Source organism: Malaclemys terrapin, chromosome 14 (assembly GCF_027887155.1).
Source record: "Malaclemys terrapin pileata isolate rMalTer1 chromosome 14, rMalTer1.hap1, whole genome shotgun sequence".
Lineage (NCBI taxonomy): Eukaryota > Metazoa > Chordata > Testudines > Emydidae > Malaclemys > Malaclemys terrapin.
Genome location: NC_071518.1, coordinates 7498977 through 7518145, shown reverse-complemented (window position 1 = coordinate 7518145; position 19169 = coordinate 7498977). Strand labels below are relative to the sequence as shown.

Here is a 19169-nt window from a genome sequence, read left to right as displayed (position 1 = left end):
TGCACACCTTACAACGTCACGCCTGTGCCGCTGCAGACACACCATTGCAAGGCTTGCAGTGCAGCCGCTCTTTGTCACCAGCAAGATCTCCTGGTGATAAACTAAAACCATCCCTCCCCAACGAGGGATGGGAGAGCGGCTCCCACCGACGAAGCGCTGTCCAGACCGGCACATTTCGTTGTTAAAACTTCTGTCGTTCGGGGGGGAGGGAGGGTGGGTGTTCTTTTCACTCGCCTGAGCAACAAAAGTTTTAATGACGGAAGTGCAGTGTGGACATGGCCTATGGCTAGCACTTTTGTCGGTCACATTTTTGTTGGTCAGGGATGTGAAAAAACCACACCCCTGACTGACATAAGTGTCACCGACAAAAGTGCTGGTGTCGACAGCGCTATCTCATCAGGAGACACTCTCCTGTCCACGTAGCTACCACCGCTCGGTAGGGGTGGTTTAATTATGCCAGCAGGAGAGCTCTCTTCTGCAGGCAAAGAGCGGCTTCATGGGAGACCTTACAAATGTCTCCCACAAATGTCTCCATGCTGCCCTTTGCACAATGGATGTCCTCCTTGAATTAACCACTTCTACTCTCCCTCCCTTCGAACACTTCAGGATGCACCTCTGCTGAAATGCCAATGAATGAGGGCTGGGTTGTGCAGCTGTCCGGACTAGATGCCGGCTTTTCTTTTTTCTTTTAATGATTTATAACCATCTAGTGGGGCACTTAGCTAATCTCTGTATCCACATGCTCTTAAGGCTGCTATCTTCCTCCTCCTCCCTCCTTTTGTTTGTTATGCTTATGGCTCATCTAAACGCAGTTTTTGCACCAATATGACTATACTGGTTTAGAAAATTATCAAGTTACATCAGTGCAACCCCTGGCGTGGAGTCAGTTGTGCCAATATAAAAAAATGTTTCTATCATTACCAATCTAAACACTGTGGATTCACTTATACCAATGACCACCTTTATACTGGCCTCGCTACATCCACACTAGGGATTGCCTTAGTAGTATAACAATATGAGTTCCTAAACCAGTGTAGTCAAATCAGTACAAAAACCACATAAAGAAGCCCTTTCTTGTTGCATCTTGTTTCAAATTGGACCCTAAGCTTTCTGGAACAGGAACTGCATTTGCGCATAGCTTAGTAGCACAATTGGTCCCTGATGGTCTTGTGTCCTTTGGGCACTACCAAATTAATAATAATAGCCTCCAATTCAGCAAGCACATGCCTAATTTTAAGCACTCATTGAAGTTAATGGGACTACTCAGATGTTTAAAGTTAGGTACATGCTTCATTACCTCGTTGAATAAGGGCCAATGAGAGCGACATTTCAAGCAACTTGTCTCAGGAATGCAGTTATCATTACAGAATCTTATTGATTACTTAAGCCCTGATCCTGTAAGGGATTCTCTGTGTAAAGAGAGATCCAGGCACATGGAGCTCTTTGCAGAATCAGAGCCTTAGAAGAAAACAAAAATTCTTTCCCACATGATATGGCGTTTTCTGTTGTTCAGTTAAAATACATTTAAAAATACACTGGAAGTTGCTCAGGTCTAGATCCCCCTTAACTAAATGTCTTCCGGTCTCCTTAGCTTCTTGTATCATTGCTGAACTCTACACTTCAGAGGTAAGACAGAGAGAGAAAGAATCAAACCTGAATCTTGGCTTCCCGTCTATACTTACCTGCTGGTTCGGTGGCAAGCAATCAATCTTCTGGGATCGATTTATCACGTCTTGTCTAGACACGATAAATCGATCCCGGAAGTGCTTGCCGTCGACGCCAGTAATCCTGCTCTGCGAGAGGAGTAGGCGGAGTCGACAGGGGAACCTACCTGCTGCGTAAGTACCTTTACGTTCGAACTAAGATACTTAGACTTCAGCTACGTTATCCACGTAGCTGAAGTTGTGTATCTTAGTTTGAACTGGGGGCTTAGTGTGGACCAGCCCTAAGACACCCAGATGTCACTGTAAGGGACACAATACAAAAACTAACCAGATATTTCTCATGATAGTGATGGTCATTAGGCCACTGGCCTAGAGCCTAACCCTCAGCCTGGATCAGCCTGAAGTGTTTTTCCAAAGTATTTAGGCACCTAACTCTGATTGATTTCAATTTCCATTTGTCTGGGCCTCAGATACCACAGTGATGAATATAGGACAAGAGTCTGAATAGAACAGAATAAATTATAGTTATTAAATACTAGCATTATATTATTATATGTAATTTGGGGGGGGAGATAATCCCTATTGTTTGTCAATTTAGTTCCACTAGCATATTGAGAAATAGAAATAAAGTGTGATGATTAATGTGAGTATTAGAAGCCTAAACAAGCAGAAAGACAATGCTAGCATTTGCTAAAGATGAAAAGTGTTCTTTAGCATTGTAAGATTGCAAATCTATTACATACATGAAGTCTAATGAGAGGGACTGAGCCAAGATAAATACAACTGTTTAACAGTTTATGTTAACCATCCAATGGGAATGGAGATACTTAAATGGATTCACATTGCCAATTACCTTTTTTTGTTGTTGTTGCTTACATGGTATTTGTTAGAAATCAGGATTTTCCTTAACTAAATGTCTTGTGGTCTCCTTAGCTTTGTTTCTTAACTGGGTTGTCTTTATGTTAGTTTTCTTTGGCTTCCCAATAGAAGAGTAACAGATTTCTTTTGAAGTTTTTATTGATGAATGAGCTCCTATAAATAACTCTCTGTGGCAGCAGCCTGCCTGATCTCAGAGTTTACTCTGGAATAATAGTAGCAATGGGAATGAAGGAAATTTATGGCAGCATGACATGAAATAGTTTAATGGGCCTCATACTGTTTAAGTTAATCTTTACAGATGTAAAAACAGAAATACAATTATTGTAACAACTATTATTACATATTGCTTTTCTAATGAAAACAGTGACTTAGTAAGCAGTTTAAGAGATGTAGTCAAGAATTAAGGTGGCCACCTCCCCATGGATTCGGGAATTAGAGTGTTCGTGCAGTGTGTTTTCAAACATTCAGCTGAAGATCTGGACAAAATTCAAATGTAATAGAAAAGGAAACGCCCACACACACAGCACTCTGCACACACAAAGTGAAACCTCTAGCTAGTGGTGAATGTTCAGTGCTTTAGACCAGATTGTGTATTCTGTTGACTGATGCAGCTGTTATAAAGAAGAGCTAACTGGAACTGGCCTTCACAGGATCCTTTGTGTGGATGGGGAATCCCCACATCCAACAGAGCCCACAACATTTCATTCAATGTTCCCTCATTTTGTGTGTTCACTCACTTTGAAAGCCCATTGAAGTCAATGGGTGTCTTTTCATTTACCTCAGCGGGTTTTGGATTAGGCCCTTTACCCTTTCCATGCTGGGAGCAAAACAGGACTTTCTTTTTATATTAATGCTTCTCCTGTCACTGCTGAGCTGCCACCTTTAAGGGGTGAGAAAGAGCGTAAGACAGATAATCAAAGCTGGCTGTTGGGTTCCCAGCCTGCCAAATCAGCCTAAATGTCCTTCCTTAACTAAATATTTTGCAGTCTCCTTAGCTTCTCATGTCATGGCTGAGGAAAGAGACCGAGAGAGGGGGGGACTCAAACCTGAATCTTGGGTTCCCAGCCTTCTAAGACACCCAGATGTCACTGGAGGGGACGCAGTTCCAAAACTAGACTGATCTTTCTCATGGCAATGATGGTGACTAAGCCACTGAGCTAAAGTCTAACCCTTGGCCTGGCTTTGCCTGATGTGTTTTTCCAAAACAGAGCCCATGTTAGACAAATACCTGTAGGGATGGTCTAGATAATACTTAGTCCTACCATGAGTGCAGGGGACTGGACTAGATGACTTCTCAAGGTCCCTTCCAGTCCTACGATTCTATGATACCTCCACCCTCATCCTGAACAACTAACGGATACCTATGGCCTCGATGTCAGTGTTTATCAGAGTGGATAGACCTAAACATCCATTTCAACTTTAAAAACTGAATGTGTTTGGGGGGTCTGGGGGGGAGTGGGACTATGCGGGATGAGGACGGAGGCAATCTTTAGGAGAGCATGGGGGCGCTGTCTGGGAGGAGTAATGGGGGGGGGAGAAGCAGGACTGAGTGGGGGTCTCTTTGACAAAGTTCCTCTTGTCTGATGAACTGTCCAGTTTCCTCAGAGAGCAGCTGACTCTACCCTCTGGCCCAGTTCTCCTCTCCTGAGGCCAGGGAGCGAGTGCAGTCAAGGAGAAGGGTGAGTGGCTGTGTATGCCCTTCCTCCACCTATGCTTCCCCACATCCATGCCCCCTGAGGCTCCCTGGCAGGCCCTGATGCAGAGGATTCAAATCTGGCAGCCTGCTCAGGTCCACCAGAGAGGACTCAGCTCTAGCAAATCACAGAAGGTTCCTGAGAGGAAGACGCTGCCTCCAAAAGCGGGCGAGCACTTGGGTTGTTGTCACAAGTCTGTGATCACTGCATGGCTTTTGAGTGACAAAAGGAAGCAGAACAACTGGTGAGCTGCTAAGTCATCTTCAGCAGGTGAAAATCTAGAGCACCACTCCATGTTCCACCAGCTTGAGTTGGTTGGTTTAGCTGGACATGGGGAAGATCTCAGCTCCTTTCATGAGCAATACTTTTATCTGCTAGCAGAGACCCTTTGCTTGCTCAGAGTGCTATAGCAGCCATAACTAGTAAACAGAATTGGAATTTCAACCTACTGCTGTCAGTGCACAACAGATAATGAATCATAACAACGCATGTTGCTGTTATATTGGGCAGAATTCTGTCCTACCTTGGCCAAGTTTTCCCTGGGAAGGAGTGAACAGGGCCACCCGGGGGGAGGGGGGCAAGTGGGGCAATTTGCCCCAGGCCCTCGGCCCCGCAGGAGCCCCCATGAGAATATAGTATTCTATAGTATTGCAATATATTTTTATGGAAGGGACCCCCGAAATTGCTTTGCCCCAGGCCCCCTGAATCCTTTGGGCGACCCTGGGAGTGAAGGAGACTGCCAGGTAGAGGGCCTAGGAATTACACAGCAGAATGGATGAACTTGGAGGAGGGAGCGGGGCTGAGGGCAACTTCTGAACATGCCTTTAAAAAGGAGCAGCATGTCCCTCCACCTTAGCACCTGCTGCCGATTGCAACATGTACCCAGGGTGCCTGGAGATCTTGGTCATGCCCTCAAGTGGGCTGTTTATGCCCCTTTTAAGGCTATGGATTGGCTTCAGGCATGTTCGCCAGCCCTCTCCCTGCTCAAGATCAGAACAGTGCTAAGAGTTTATCCTACCCACATGGATACAGTGTGATAGATTTGGGGAGGGAGATGAGGTTTCTTATGACTTTTTCCACTTGTACAAACCAGGGCAGGATTTTGCCAATTTATGAACTGTGTTTAAATTTCCTGGCACCTAATTGATAGGTGACATTGGCTTAAATATTCTGTATGTGTGTGTGTGTGAGAGAGAGAGACAGAGAGACAGAGAGCAATTCATGGTACATCACACAGCCACATCTTACATGTCTAAGGCTAGGTCTACACTACCCGCCTGAATCGGCGGGTAGAAATCGACCTCTCGGGGATCGATTTATCGCGTCCCAATGGGACGCGACAATCGATCCCCGAATCGACGCTCTTACTCCAGCAGCGGAGGTGGGAGTAAGCGCCGTCGACAGAAAGCCGCAGAAGTCGATTTTGCCGCCGTCCTCACAGCGGGGTAAGTCGGCTGCAATACGTCGAATTCAGCTACGCTATTCACGTAGCTGAATTTGCGTATCTTAAATCGACTCCCCCCTGTAGTGTAGATGTACCCTTAGTCCTGATATCTTCACCAATGAAGGAGCACTCAAATGCTAGAATCCCAAATTAGTTTTTCTTTCTATAACTCATTTGCTTGTTTCTTCAAGCTATTATACAATGTAGTAAAAGGATGGCTTAGTCACACCACTTATCTCAAAATATACCCAGCAAAACAATGCTGGGGGGTGGGAGCGGAGAAGCGGGACAGCGCATTAAAAACAATTGGTGTCTTTAGTCTACGTGGATTGACTGTTGTAATTTCCAGTTAAGTTACGTTGGTTTGGCACTTTGATCACTGTACAACTGAGTTAGATCACTGTAATGTGATTTAAGTCCTTGTACAGCTGATTGACCTGCATTTCCAGTATTGCGAACAAGAGCTGGCGTGAACTACCATGAGTTTCTGATCCTGTCCCCTTCAGGTGAACTTTGACTGCTACAGAGAAAAATTGCAAAGGGGCAGATTCTCTGATGTAAATCACTGTTGCTCTGTTGACTTCAATGGAGTTATGCTGATTCACAGCAGCTGGGGATCTGGCCCAAGGACTTTATTCGTCCATCAAAATACCAGGGATGCGTGAAAGCATCACTATTACCCTTAAAGGGAATTACACAGGACCTGATCCAAAACCCATTGATGCCAATGGAAAAATTCCCATTGACTACAATTGTCTTTGGATCAGGCCCATAACCATATTTATTTGGGTAATCCATATCCTTTCAAAAGCCATATAATTTACCCCTTGTCTTAGCCCTGCTATAAGTATACACTGTGGGAGTCTGAGACTTGTATAATTTACATCTTTCCAAGCAAAGGAATTTACTTAATTGGGTTTGAAGTATAATACGTGTTGTTATAATGCCCACAACAAGTGAAGCAAACCCAACGTAACCAAAATATCTGATCTAGTATTCCTTCCTCTGGTCTGCCCTGCATTTTCTGCTTCCCTAAGACTGTAAGCTTTGTAGGGCATAGACTTTATATTATATCTTGTAAAGTGTCATGTGCAGTTTCAGTGCTTAACAAATAATAATAATGAAAATTGATGATATGTTATTATTTTGCATAATTTGTTAACAATAGCTGGCTGCTGCTTTAGTGGTTGTTGTTGTTTTGTCCTTGAAATTACATTGTTGGGATGAAATTAGAATGAAAATTATCATTTTGTTCTTGAAATGTGTATTTATTTTTAGTGGGAAACATGCATTATTCATACTGTTGTCCAAGCTGTAGAAGTCACTCATGCAAGAAATAACTTGCAAATCCTGACCTGATTTCAAAAAATGTGGGAAAGTTTATTTATTTCTCTGTGCATTCCTGATTTGCAATGTGCTATCTAAAAATGTCACTAAGATTTAAGCTGACTGAGCTCATGCTAAATTTAGCCACTATATTTTAAATAAACATTCTTTATGCCTTACTGAACTGGCTTTGAAGCTGGCTTAAAACAAATAGCATTTTCATGAGCATTAACAATGTTTTACTCTGGAGCAAGCTGATATCTAAATTAGTAATAATGTCTTATCTTGTGTAATCTGAAAATGTGATTTAAGGCCCAATCCTGAATTCCTTTAAGGAATACAGAATCAGACCCTGCATTTATCTTCTATAGGGCCAGTTCTCTCCTTAATCGAGCAAAACTTCCTGTGTGCCGTCGATTATATAATGGGCCCCATTCTGAAAGCCCTCTAAGCAATAAACTCATATTGAAGTCCACTGGAATTCAGCATGTATAAAGCTTGAAGGGTCTGGCCCATTATAAAGAAAGCACTTCATGGCTTGTCTGGCTAAAGCACTAAAAATAAAGTGCAGGGAGCAATTATGCAATAACCAGACTGATGAATTACATAACCTAATAGTCCTTTTCCATCTGTAACTTCTCTAGTTCTGTGATCTCTTTTTCTCAGTCTTTAGGCTAAGATCAAATGTGCTGTCTTTTTAATATCTGATATGTTGTCTCTCAGGGGACTACGTCCTAAATTTGCAGAGGTATAGATTTGGTAATCTGCTAGCTCCTTCCCACCTCTAACATCTGTGTTCCTGTGCCCTTTATAAACAGCTACCGCGCAATTAGCAGAAAACTTCTGGCCTTCAGTTTCAAAAGAGACATCATCTTATGCAATGAAACCAAGGATCTTGCTTAGGATAGGAAGGAAAGAAGAAGTAACTAATATTTTAAATTGTAAACAAATGAAAGTGTGAGACAATAGCTGTTATTATTACTATTATTTGTTATTTTATGGTCTCACTTTGAAAGCAGCCAGGGTTGGACATCCATTCCCTTTGCTAATTGAAGGTGCCCAAAAACATCTTCTACTTTGTACGTAAATATATAAAATGCCCTGGGACCAATTTTAAGCAAAAACACACACAGTGTGTGTGAGAAACCCCACTTAAAAGGAATGAAATTCCTGGATTGTTGCAATGCACTGCTATGTGCAAATTGTAGTTCCCTATAGGAAACCTGTGCTTGAAATTGTTGTTCTGTGAACCAGATAACTTCACTGTATACTCTGTGTGTTCCTGCAAGTTAGAAGTGGCTGCATAATCCCAGAGAAATGAAACCTTGATAAGTTGGGATATAGGTCATTCCTATCCAGTGGAATGGAAAGGCACATACACTGCCCACATAAGGAGTATTCTCTTCTGTGTCATCGAATATTTTCTACTTTGTTCCCAGTATTTCAGACTTAAATTTATTGCCAGGCCGGAGAGGTTGAGAACTCTGGGCTGAAGATTCCACAGATGTGTCAAATAGTGGGTGGTAGTTTTCAGCATTGGCAGTTGCTCCTTTGCCTATAGAACAGGTGTGAAATGTTTGACAACAAATTCCGGGAGTGCGTCAAGGTGCCCGTCTTTGTATGACATTTTAGGACAACAGTAAAATTTGTAAACATGAATTCTTATTGGAGTAGTAACAGCATGTTCAACTATCTACACGTTGTTTGTGTGTGTGTGTGAGAGAGAGAGAGAGAGAGAGAGAATATGCACATAGGCTCACATTGGAGCCTGCATATATTACATAGTTCTCATTTTATTATTGTTTTTCTTATCTTGTGTACAAATGGATGACATACAAAGGGAGTGTACAAATAAATAATTCTATCGGCCCATCATGCTTTGTTATACAGACTCTTTGTCTGTCACATACATTAGTCAACTGTCAGCGCTAATTCCAAATCGCTGCTCAAAATAATTAGACTCATTCTGATTTCACTCCAATTAGTGTCATACCAGTATGTCTATTGGCATCACCAGAGTAGGTGTGATCAAAATTAAGCTCATTGTAGCTTTCAAAAACAACAGCAGTGCATTGACCACATTCCACCCTTCCAAAAAAAGGGGGGTAGGGGTCACACCCACCAGAAAATATACCTCCACAAAATATAAAAATTAACAATACTCCAAAAATCTGCCTGTGGACAAAAGACACCTACTGTATATGCTGGGCTAAATTCTAGTTTCATTTTCAGCCCTTAAGATGGCCGCCTGACTGTGGCTCAGCCCTGGAGTACTCACTGGCACAGAGAAAGTCACTCAGCCACATGTCTTAATTCTTTCTTGTGATACGAGGGCCAGGGACGGCCAACAGCACGGGACGAAAGATCATTTTAAACAATGGAAGGAAGCAATCTCTTTTACAGAACTCACAGTTCACTTGTGGAACTCCCTTCCAAAACATATCAGTGGGGCCCAGAGCTTGGCTGGATTTGACAAAGGATTTGCCTAGCAGTTTCCAATTTGTGGTCCATGGACAAGTGGTGGGCCACAAAATCTTTCTCTGTTCTCCGCAAAGAGCTGGGTTGCTGGCTTAACAGCCCTGATCCACCTCCAGCCAGGACACCTGTAGAAGGAAGGAAGGTGGTGGATCTACCACTAGAGGCTTCTCTTTTATAAAAGGGGCTGCTGTTTCCTTCTCTCGAAGCCAAAGAGAAGCCACCTGCCCCGTCACTCCCAGATACACCATATGCTGGAGGGAAAGGAACTGGGATAAAAGTGGGTACCGTGGGGCCTAGGCTGGGTGCTGAGGAGCTTCAGAACCAGAGAGCTACCAGGCCAGGGGAGTAGGCTGGGAGACAGGGGCAGGGATAGGACTGAAAACCCAAGAAGTGAGTGAAATTGAATTGATTTTTGGTGGGGATGTTTAGTTTGTGTGAGAATGGGTGGGGAGGGGTATTTCTGCGCGTGGCAATTCTCAGTCCTACACCAAAAACAATCACTCCCCCTGAGAATTACTGTAGCTGCTAGAGGAGGGATGTTGCCTAATCTTGAAGTGCAGCCTGATTTGGAGGAGAGGGTCCATTGGAGGATCTGTCTATTGACAGGGGGCCCACACTACAAAAAAAGATGGGAACCTTTCAGGTTAAGCATTGATGGGGTTAATAAGAACATCGACAGTTAGTTACAGCGGCTAGAGGTTTTTGGTTTGGTTGTTTGGATTTTTTTAGAGATATAAACTCTCATGATTCAGGGAATAAACCAACCACTAAGTGAGGGGACTGGGGGGTGGGTGGGAATTACCATATGGGAAGGTTGTTCCATAATTGTCCACCATAGAATTTCTTGCACCTTCCTCTGAAGCATCTAGTACCGGACACCACTGGAGACAGGATATTGAACTAGATGGGCCACTGATCTGGTCTGGCAATACCTATTTTCCCATGGATCCTATCCCCATCTCAGCCAAAGGCAAAACACCCAATGACTTCCCTGGGTGGAACGGAATGCCTCTTCCGATCATACACATGTAAAATTCCCTTTGACTGCAGTGGGAGCTATGGCTGAGTCAGAACTGTGAGAGGCCTAACTGATACAGGCATCATCCGGGCTCTTTTGTGCCACTGCTTAAGAATGACATCACCACCCTGACCCCTAAAAGACTTCCATGATGTCATCCACCATCCCTGACACTAATGAAGCCTCCTTCACAAGGCGGCCATGCATTTAGTTTGCTGTAATACCTGTATCAAGTTACACATGCCAACAGCAAGTCAGACCAATAAGTGGGAAAGTAAAAATATTAACCCTTTCAGTCTCAAGGGATCAGAGTAAAATACTGCGGGGCTGTCGTGGTTAAAAAGAAGTGGGCAAACTAACCTTAGCTAAATCCAGGCCGAAGTGGTTAAAAAGAAGTGGGTAAACTAAACTAAACTCCATGTTGCTCAAATGAGAAGAGAGTAAACACAGTTTATCCTTGGCTACACTACTGTGTCTGAATTTTACAGAGCTGTTAGGCGGCTGTAACTCCTTCACAGTTGTAATGGCTCCCCTATGAACTACAGGATTAGATAGGGCCATAAATTTTTGGAACAGCTTATCTACAGTTGGCATCATACTCGGTAGGGTTTTTTTTTTAAAAATAAAATAAAATAAACAAGTTGTCATGCTTACCTGAAATCCCTTTTGCAATTCAATGAAAGGCATAAAAAGAAACTTTTCAGTGGTGGTTTTGCTATTTTTAGAGAAAAGGTTTGTACGTGAATTGTATATGTTAGTTTTAAAATGTAGTTAAGCCTCTCTCTAGGTCAGCACTACCTCCCACGGCTCTGTGACTTTTTGTACTTTCCCACATCAGATAAGCTGAGAGTTATTTGCAGATTCTGGATGTTCAGCTCCTGAACTCCACGTCTAAATGCAAATAGCCCCGGCCTAAGGCGCTGCTAGGATATTTCAGAGAAAACCCCAGACCATCCTGTGGGGAAGGGCAAATGATTCTGAACCAGAGCTTTGCCAACAAGCCCAGCTCTTCCTCGGCAGTCGCTGGTCAAGGGGGTTATTTAAAGACAGACTCGGTTGTGTGTGAGAGAGATGTTCTCTCTGTCGTCCGAAAACAATTTTACTGACCCCTTCTTCAGCATCTTGTAATGCACTGGACAGTATTACATTCTCTCTGAGCTACTGCTACACCTCAAGCAGCCTCTGAGAATTAAATACTAATAGTAATATTACTGTAAAAATGCATCTCTTCTAGCGTTTTTACAACGCCTTATTCCCTTTCTTCACTCCCCGCCCCTCCACCCCCCCCCCCAAAAAAAAAACAATTTCTTTCAGCAGCGTGAACTGGGGGTGATTTTTAAATAATCAGCCATATCATTGAACAAAATACTTTATTGAATATAGGTTCGGCTTCATAATGAAAGCTGATAATATAAAAGATTTCCAAAGGGCATTTGCCCACTAATATACAAAGAAAGCCTCAATATTTATTGAAAGAATAAAAAAATGCTCCTGTTATAATGCATCTAGGAGAAAATAAAAACCTATGGGGACGGGGTTAGTTGATTGTTCTTGGTAGACGTCCAGTTTGTAACAAGGTAACTCCAAGATTAACGTTTATTATTTGATCAATGTGCTTTTATGTTTAGAGCATCGGATTCCATCTATACAAATTTGCAGTTTCTCCATTCCAGGTCATTCAAAATCTGGTGTTCTCTGTAAACAGCTTCAGTGACACAAACACTATCAAAATACAATAAAAACGCAAGTCCTATGCAGTAAACCATGCCATGAATTGTATACAGTACTGATTCCGAGCAAGCAGGATTGTTCAGAAGGAAATTCCATTTGTGATTATGTTTAGCTCATCTTATATGTCATTTATCTATCTATTCGAATTATTGAAATGACCAGGTTGGGGTTTATTAGGCAACATCGCAGCAATTGTTTATATGTGTGCGGGAAAATATATGTATTAACTGCAAAATCAGACACACACACACAAGAAAAACACATGATTAATTGGGGTGCATAGGGGGGTTGTTTTTTAACGTGAAAGCAAAGCAGTTGGACAAAAACAGGTCTTAAATGCATGATGGGTGGCAAGAATAAACCATCAGGCTGCTGTACTATTTGTGACAAACATAATGCAAAACCTCTGTAATATTTTTTGTGTACAGCCAACGTAAAAAAAATGATCTTAAAGTACATTTGGAAGAAAAAATATCAGTCAAAAAATCTGCTGAGAAAGAAACGGTTGAAAATGCCCTAAAATCCTAATATTTTTAACCCATATAATTAATTTAACCCATGTAATTAATTCTTGGTTTTATATATATACGATCCAATTCCGTGTGTGTATAATTGGATATCAAATTGCATTGGGTTTTTTGTTACTGAAAATTAAATACCGTCTCAGACAAGTGCAGAGGAAAATAAGAGAGAAAGGGAATCCCGATCTGATAAAATCTACCTTGAACTTGGGAATCGAGCATCAGGGAAGCACTGAAAGCCGGACAGACATTAGCATTCGCTGCCAGCGACCCACTGATGTATCCAGCTGGCAGGCTCTCCGAAGCCAACTTGGAGGCGCTCGGGTCCCAGCCTCCCTCTGCCTGCGCGTCCCCTTTGGCTGGCTTTTGGAGAGTTTTATGAGCTAAGATGCTGTCTATACTGAAGCTTTTGGACTTCTCTGAGCTTTTCGGAGGCATTTGATCTGTCCCGGCTGCAGAGCCCACCTGGCTCTGATTGGCACTTGGGGAGAGCATGCGTGCACCGGAGATGGGTATATGCTGACATGCCCTGGCCTCTGCCCGCACCGTCTCCTGCGCCTCTCCCTCCGAAGAGTTCCCCACCCTTTCCCCCTCGGGAATGCTTCCCTCCTTGGAGGCAGGCGCAGGGACCTGAGGAGCTTCGCACCTGGATGGATGGGGATGGTCCCAAGGGGCAGGGGGCACCTCTGACTGAGGAGGATCTGCTGCTGCCCGATTGCATCTCACAGAGCTCGCTTTGTTCTCGCCTTCCTCTGCTGGAGCTAGTGCATCCCTAGAGGCGCAGGCTGGCTCCAGGTTCTCCTCTCCTGCGGATGCAGCCTGGCTCCCCCGGAATCTCTTCGGTTGCACATCAGCTCGGTTGCCAGCGGGCTGGTCCTTCCCCTCCTCTGCCTCTGCCTTGCTCCTCGTCTCCTGGGACCCTGAGGCTTTGGGCTTCCTTTTCCTCCGCCGGTAGTTCCCGTTTTCAAACATATCCAGGCACCTGGGGTCTAAGGTCCAGTAGCTGCCTTTGCCAGGTCTGCCTTTCTCCCGGGGCACCTTGATGAAGCAGTCGTTGAGGGAGAGATTGTGCCGGATGGAATTCTGCCAGCCCTGCCTGTTGTCGTGGTAGAAAGGGAACCGCTCCATGATGAACTGGTAGATGCCGTTGAGTGTCACCTTCTGGTCTGGAGCCTCCTTGATGGCCATGGCAATGAGGGCAATGTAGCTGTAAGGAGGCTTCTGGGGAGGTTCCTGCCTGGAGATCACGCTGGTGGAGGCGAAGCTTAAAGCCGCAGGCAGCCCAGCCCTATCTGCCCCGTACAGATAGACCATGGAGGAGCCATTGAGCGGGCGGCTCATTGGAGGTAGATGGCTGCTGAAAATGTGGCTCATCGCGGATGTGGTTTTAGCTCCGGATCTTTCCCCTGGCAGTTCAGAGACGGGAAAGGACAAGGAAGAAACCCTCCAAGAGTCCACCGGGGAACTATTGGTGTGAGCTCAGACCCCAACCCTGCCTCGACGAGTTTGTTCTCCCTCTGTCCCGGCTTCATCGCTCTTTTTTAAAAAAAAATGTTAAATAATTGTTGTAAGTTTGCTCTTATATGTTGACTTAGCACTGGAAAATAAATTGTCTCCGATAAACAGTCGTTTGTGTGCTCAGCCCACCCACATTAATTAAAATATCATTGCTACACAACTCCAAGCTCCCTCCACGTGTCTCTCTGGTACCAGCCAATGGTTCGCCGGGTTTGTCCTTCATTTGTTTATAGCATTAGTCTGTTGATAAGTCTGCCCACCCAAGTCGAATCAAGCTGTGTTTATTTGGAAAAATTTCCGGGCACCCAATATATAAACGCACTGATCTGATGTTTGAAATATCACGTCCACCCTTTGACGCTGTAAGCACACAGTCAGCAAAGCAGGATGTACACGGCTGGAGCGCAGAGGGAGAAGGGGCAGAAACTCCTGGGTAAAGGAGAATTTGTTGGTTTTTTTGAAAGTATCAATACCGAGGAAAATAGGCAATGAAATGGAGCTGCAAGGAAGAACCTAGGGGTCTGTCTCTCTCTCTCCAAGTGGAGAACAGGGATGACTCCTCAACTGGTGCAAATCAATGTAGCTCCACTGATTTAGACCCATTGTGGATCTGGCTTTTTGCCTTCAAACCTGCAGTGATCGCCCCTGAGACACAGCACAGACATCCAAGCAAGCAGGGTTGCATGAACGGTCCAGTAGAAAAGACATGGTCTGAAGACAGTTGAAGCAAAAGACTAGGGAAGCGATCCAACCGGTAGTGTCTGGTGCCATTTGACCAGGCTGCTTGTACCGAGTGATGCTAATATAGTCTCTCTAGCCTCAAGGGTGAGGAGAGTCCCCCCGTTGCTAGTGAAATCCAGCAGGAGGGAATTCTGTCTTCGGACCTCAGGCCTCAGGCTAGTGCAGTGTGCATGCAGGGGGACGCGACTTAAACAATCCTTCTTTTTCGAGGAACCAAAATCGAAGGGGAGTTTGATTATTATTTTGGGGGTCACAGTGGGATTGCAAGGAGCAACCGCGCTCCATAAAAGGCGAACTTGGCAGGCATGAGGGGGAGGTTTAGTATTTGTGAATGCAGGCCTGTTGCTTTATATTATGTACTTTCCTGTTTATACCAAGGAGGGGGATTATAACAACTTTACAAGTGCACACAGCTGGCCGGTGATTACATTAGGCATTTGTGATGCTCTTTTTTGTATAAACGTTCAGGTTGGGGTTTTTTTGTTGTTTTTTTTTTTATTATTGACTGATGTAACGATTTGAATCAAAGGTACTAGCTGAGTCGGATTCAGAAAGAGGTGTCAGCTTTTTAATGAGGCCGATGAACAGACCACCACTAAGCGTGGCATCTAATGTTGTGAAATATTAACAATCAGCTCACTAGTCTCTTTGTGGGTGAAAAGGACAGATGCTTAGGGCCCTGGTGTGTCCCCAGTTTTTAAAGCAGTCAGTGGTGGGGCGCGGGGATCTGCTACAAACCGATGGCAAGAGATGACCCCTGGAAACTGACTAACATACGAGCCGGGGCATTTTTAGGAAGCTGTGTAAAGGCAGATCTGAGTCACGAGTTTCTGTTCTGATTAGAGGCTTTTTGCCTGGCTTCTCTTCTGGGAGCAAAATGTGCTCAGAAGGAAACGCGGGCCACGTCTCCTGTAGGGTCTGATCCAAACTCGAGTGACTTCCCTGGGCTTTGCATCGAGCCCATACCGAGGGCCAATCAACTTTTAATGCGAGCCCTCGTTTGAGTGGAGCCAGCAGGATTTGGCCTCCACTGGTAACTTCTAAAAGTAATCGGGAAAATTAAGGGTGCCGTTAGAAAACAGGGTCCCGATTCTGTACACCTTGCCCAGGTAAAACTATTGACTCGAATGGGACTTTTGTCTGAGTGCAGGATCGGGCCCTTATTGCATCATAAACATCACACAACTTTTAAAAAGGCTAGCTGGGATTTCCCTTGGGGTTATCCCCCAGGTGCCCGGCAGGAGATCAGAAGCGGTGAAGAAACCTGATTTGATTTCTGCATTTTCAGATGAATCCAGCAGGGGTTCAGATTAACAGCTGGAGTAAGAAATCGTCTTGCTTTGGATTTGCAAATTATTTTTTTAAAGTGGATTTCAATTCTGATGTTCTCATTTGTTGTTCTAGATTGGGACCTCGCTTCCACGGAGTCTGCTTATTAATAGGATTGTGACTCTTTGATTTCAGGCATTACTTCGTAGCACTAAACCAGAGGGAAATAAATCGAACCTATTAACACGGCACATTTCAGAGAGTCAATAAACTGCAAACACTTTTATTTGATATCAATTATCACATTCCATGGGGCGACCCATATTAGCAAGTGCCTTGCACTCCCAGGGGCTGTTTGATTGTCCACATCCAGCGTGTGCGGAAAAACCCTGGCCCTTGGCTCAGTTTAGAAATCAATTCTCCTAAGCATCTCTTCGTTAAACATTATTTCACATAAAACCTCCTTGTAAAGGGGGCTCTGTGGATCAGTGTTGGAGCCCAGCTGCGTTCACTCATCTGACACCTTATCGACATCCGCAGTGGAGATTTTAAACGGGAGATCAACGTTTAACGTCGCCTTCCCCCCGGAGGCTTTATTTAAATTCTCACAGGCTCTAGTGCGTCTCCTTGAGAAATCCAAGCAAGAAATATTAAAATAATAAATAGTCCCCGTAGATGGCGGTGGGCCCGGGATACAGCCACAGGCTCACATGGCAAAGAGGTTTGTTGCCTCCTTTTTTTGTGCATCGCTGCTAGAAAGTCCCCCGGGAGGCAAAGCAGAGACGTTCGTCTCGGTTTGAAACCCACCAATCGGAGGGTCCTAACAGCTCATTCGCTGCTGGGTGCGTTACCCTCATCTGATGCCCTGACCCCCTGACATGAGCAGCCATCGGTGTGTCTGTAATCCGAGCCGCTCTAATGACTCTGATTGCCACAGTCCGGGGCTGGGAGCGAGTGGTCGAGAAGCTACGTGGGGAACTTTCTTTCTGCAGGCTGGGCACAGGAATCTATACATGTCCCGGGCTCTTTAGAGACTCCTGGATGTACTTTCGCTTCCCTAAAGCCGGGACTCGTGTCCCTTAAAGGCAGCAGGACAGAGGGAGACTGTCATAGCAGAGAGACACACTTGGCAGCATAGAGGGGACGCAGATTAGCAGCTTTCCTGGTCAGGAGAAGGGCGCAGAGACCGGGGTGTGATAGCTGGAGCGTCTCCCCCCAGACAGTACCCCCTGCAAGTTATTAAAAATGGTCCATAGCCAAAATCTTCAGACTTGGGGGCCTAAAGTTAGGGCACCCCAATAAAAGCGATCTGATGTTTAAAGGTGTTTAGCTTTAGGCACCCCGGTTTGCCCACTTTAACCTATATCGCCCCACGTTATTCTTCCCCAGCTCTCTAGGCCTTGACATCGTTATAACTAATGCTTTGCATCTGAGTCCATAGCGCACTGGAGCAGCAGTCAAGTTTGTGCTCGGTGTCAAATTAGAACTAAAAACAGTTTGCCCTTTGCATGATGCAAAACGGATGTTAGCGGCAGCTTTACAGCTGCGAATCTCTCTCACAGAGGCACTTTCTACCAAACGCCTTTTCGTCTCTTTTTCCAGCCCTGCTCCTGGCTTTCAAGTTCTCTAGAATCTATCCCAAGAAGGAAAAAGCTACAAAAATAAAAGACTCATGAGGCTTGCAACAAGATGCTACAAGGGAGGCGATGCTAAATGGGGTGTTGATATATTTGTGCAAACCTGGCAGGTAACTAGAATGTGATCTTAATTGGTCTGGGTAGGTTATATTTTGGGGAGTTCCTAACTGGACTGCATTTGAGTCCTGTAGCACAAAGGGAATTCTCGTTGGTTGCTTTGGATTGGCAGAGCTGGAACAGAAATACACGGTGGTATAAAGAGCTGTTGGTTTTTGAACACATACTTTGCTGATCACAACTCATAGCCAACCTGTGGAACTCTTTGCCAGGGGGTGGTGTGAGGCCAAAACCATAACTGAGTTAAAAAAAAACTAGATAAGTTCATGGAGGATAGGTCCATCAATGGCTATTAGCCAAGGTGGTCAGAGAGTCAACCCCATGCTCTGGGTGTCCCTAAACCGCTGACTGACAGAGTCTGGGGATGGATCACTCGATAAATTGCCTTGTTCTGTTCATTCCCTTTGAAGTATCAGGCACTGGCCACTCTGGGAAGACAGGATACTGGCCTAGCTAGACCATTGGGCTGACCCAGTGTGGCCGTTCTGATGAATTAAAGGTCCTGAGAAGTGAGGGAGGGATCCGTTAACTAGGCAGCAGATTTGAAGTCCCAAGCAATTTTGGCATTACAATGTATTGATAGTGCTAAGTGTCCACCCACCATCCTCATGAGCCAAAATAAACCCCAAACAAGGCTGGGTCCAGCCGAGGTGAACTCTACAGTACAGCGACTTCCCTGAGAGAAACTGATCTTGGCCCGGTTAGTTTGTACTTGAGCACAACTCCCCATTGAAGTATTTGGAGTGTCGTGCCTGAGTAGAGTCTATCATAGGATCGGCTCCTTAATGATGCACTGGGATTTATGTTGGTCCCTCACCTGTAAGCAAGTACACTGTAGGGCCCGATCCTGCCAGGTGCTGAAGCTGTCCCTTAATGAGGCTTACAGGTGAAGGTGGCGTCACACCATAACATGAGTAGGGATGGGGATGTATTTTGGCTGGCAGAATTCTGAGATCAGCAGCAACCTTTGCAATGGACGTGACTACTTTAAATGCTCTAAACACAAACACACAAACAAACACACACCGATTCCGCTTCCATCGAAACCAATGACAAAACTCTCATTGACTTCAGTAGGGCTGGATCCAGCCCCCCTTCCCTCCCCCCCCATAAAGCCAGGGAGTCAATCGTG

At 44.7% G+C, this 19169-nt stretch overlaps 1 protein-coding gene across 1 annotated transcript; it reads right to left on the bottom strand.

Moving 5' to 3' along the window:
* Nucleotides 1-11881: 11881 nt before the first annotated feature.
* FOXL1 (forkhead box L1) lies at nucleotides 11882-14572 on the bottom strand. The gene has a single exon (XM_054049007.1). It carries the CDS (start codon nucleotides 14127-14129, stop codon nucleotides 12876-12878), a length of 1254 nt encoding a protein of 417 aa, XP_053904982.1. The 5' UTR covers nucleotides 14130-14572; the 3' UTR covers nucleotides 11882-12875.
* Between the last annotated feature and the right edge of the window lie 4597 nt (nucleotides 14573-19169).

Excerpts from the sequence above, each read along its gene's own strand:
- FOXL1 (XM_054049007.1), bottom strand. The coding sequence starts at position 14,129 with ATGAGCCACATTTTCAGCAGCCATCTACCTCCAATGAGCCGCCCGCTC.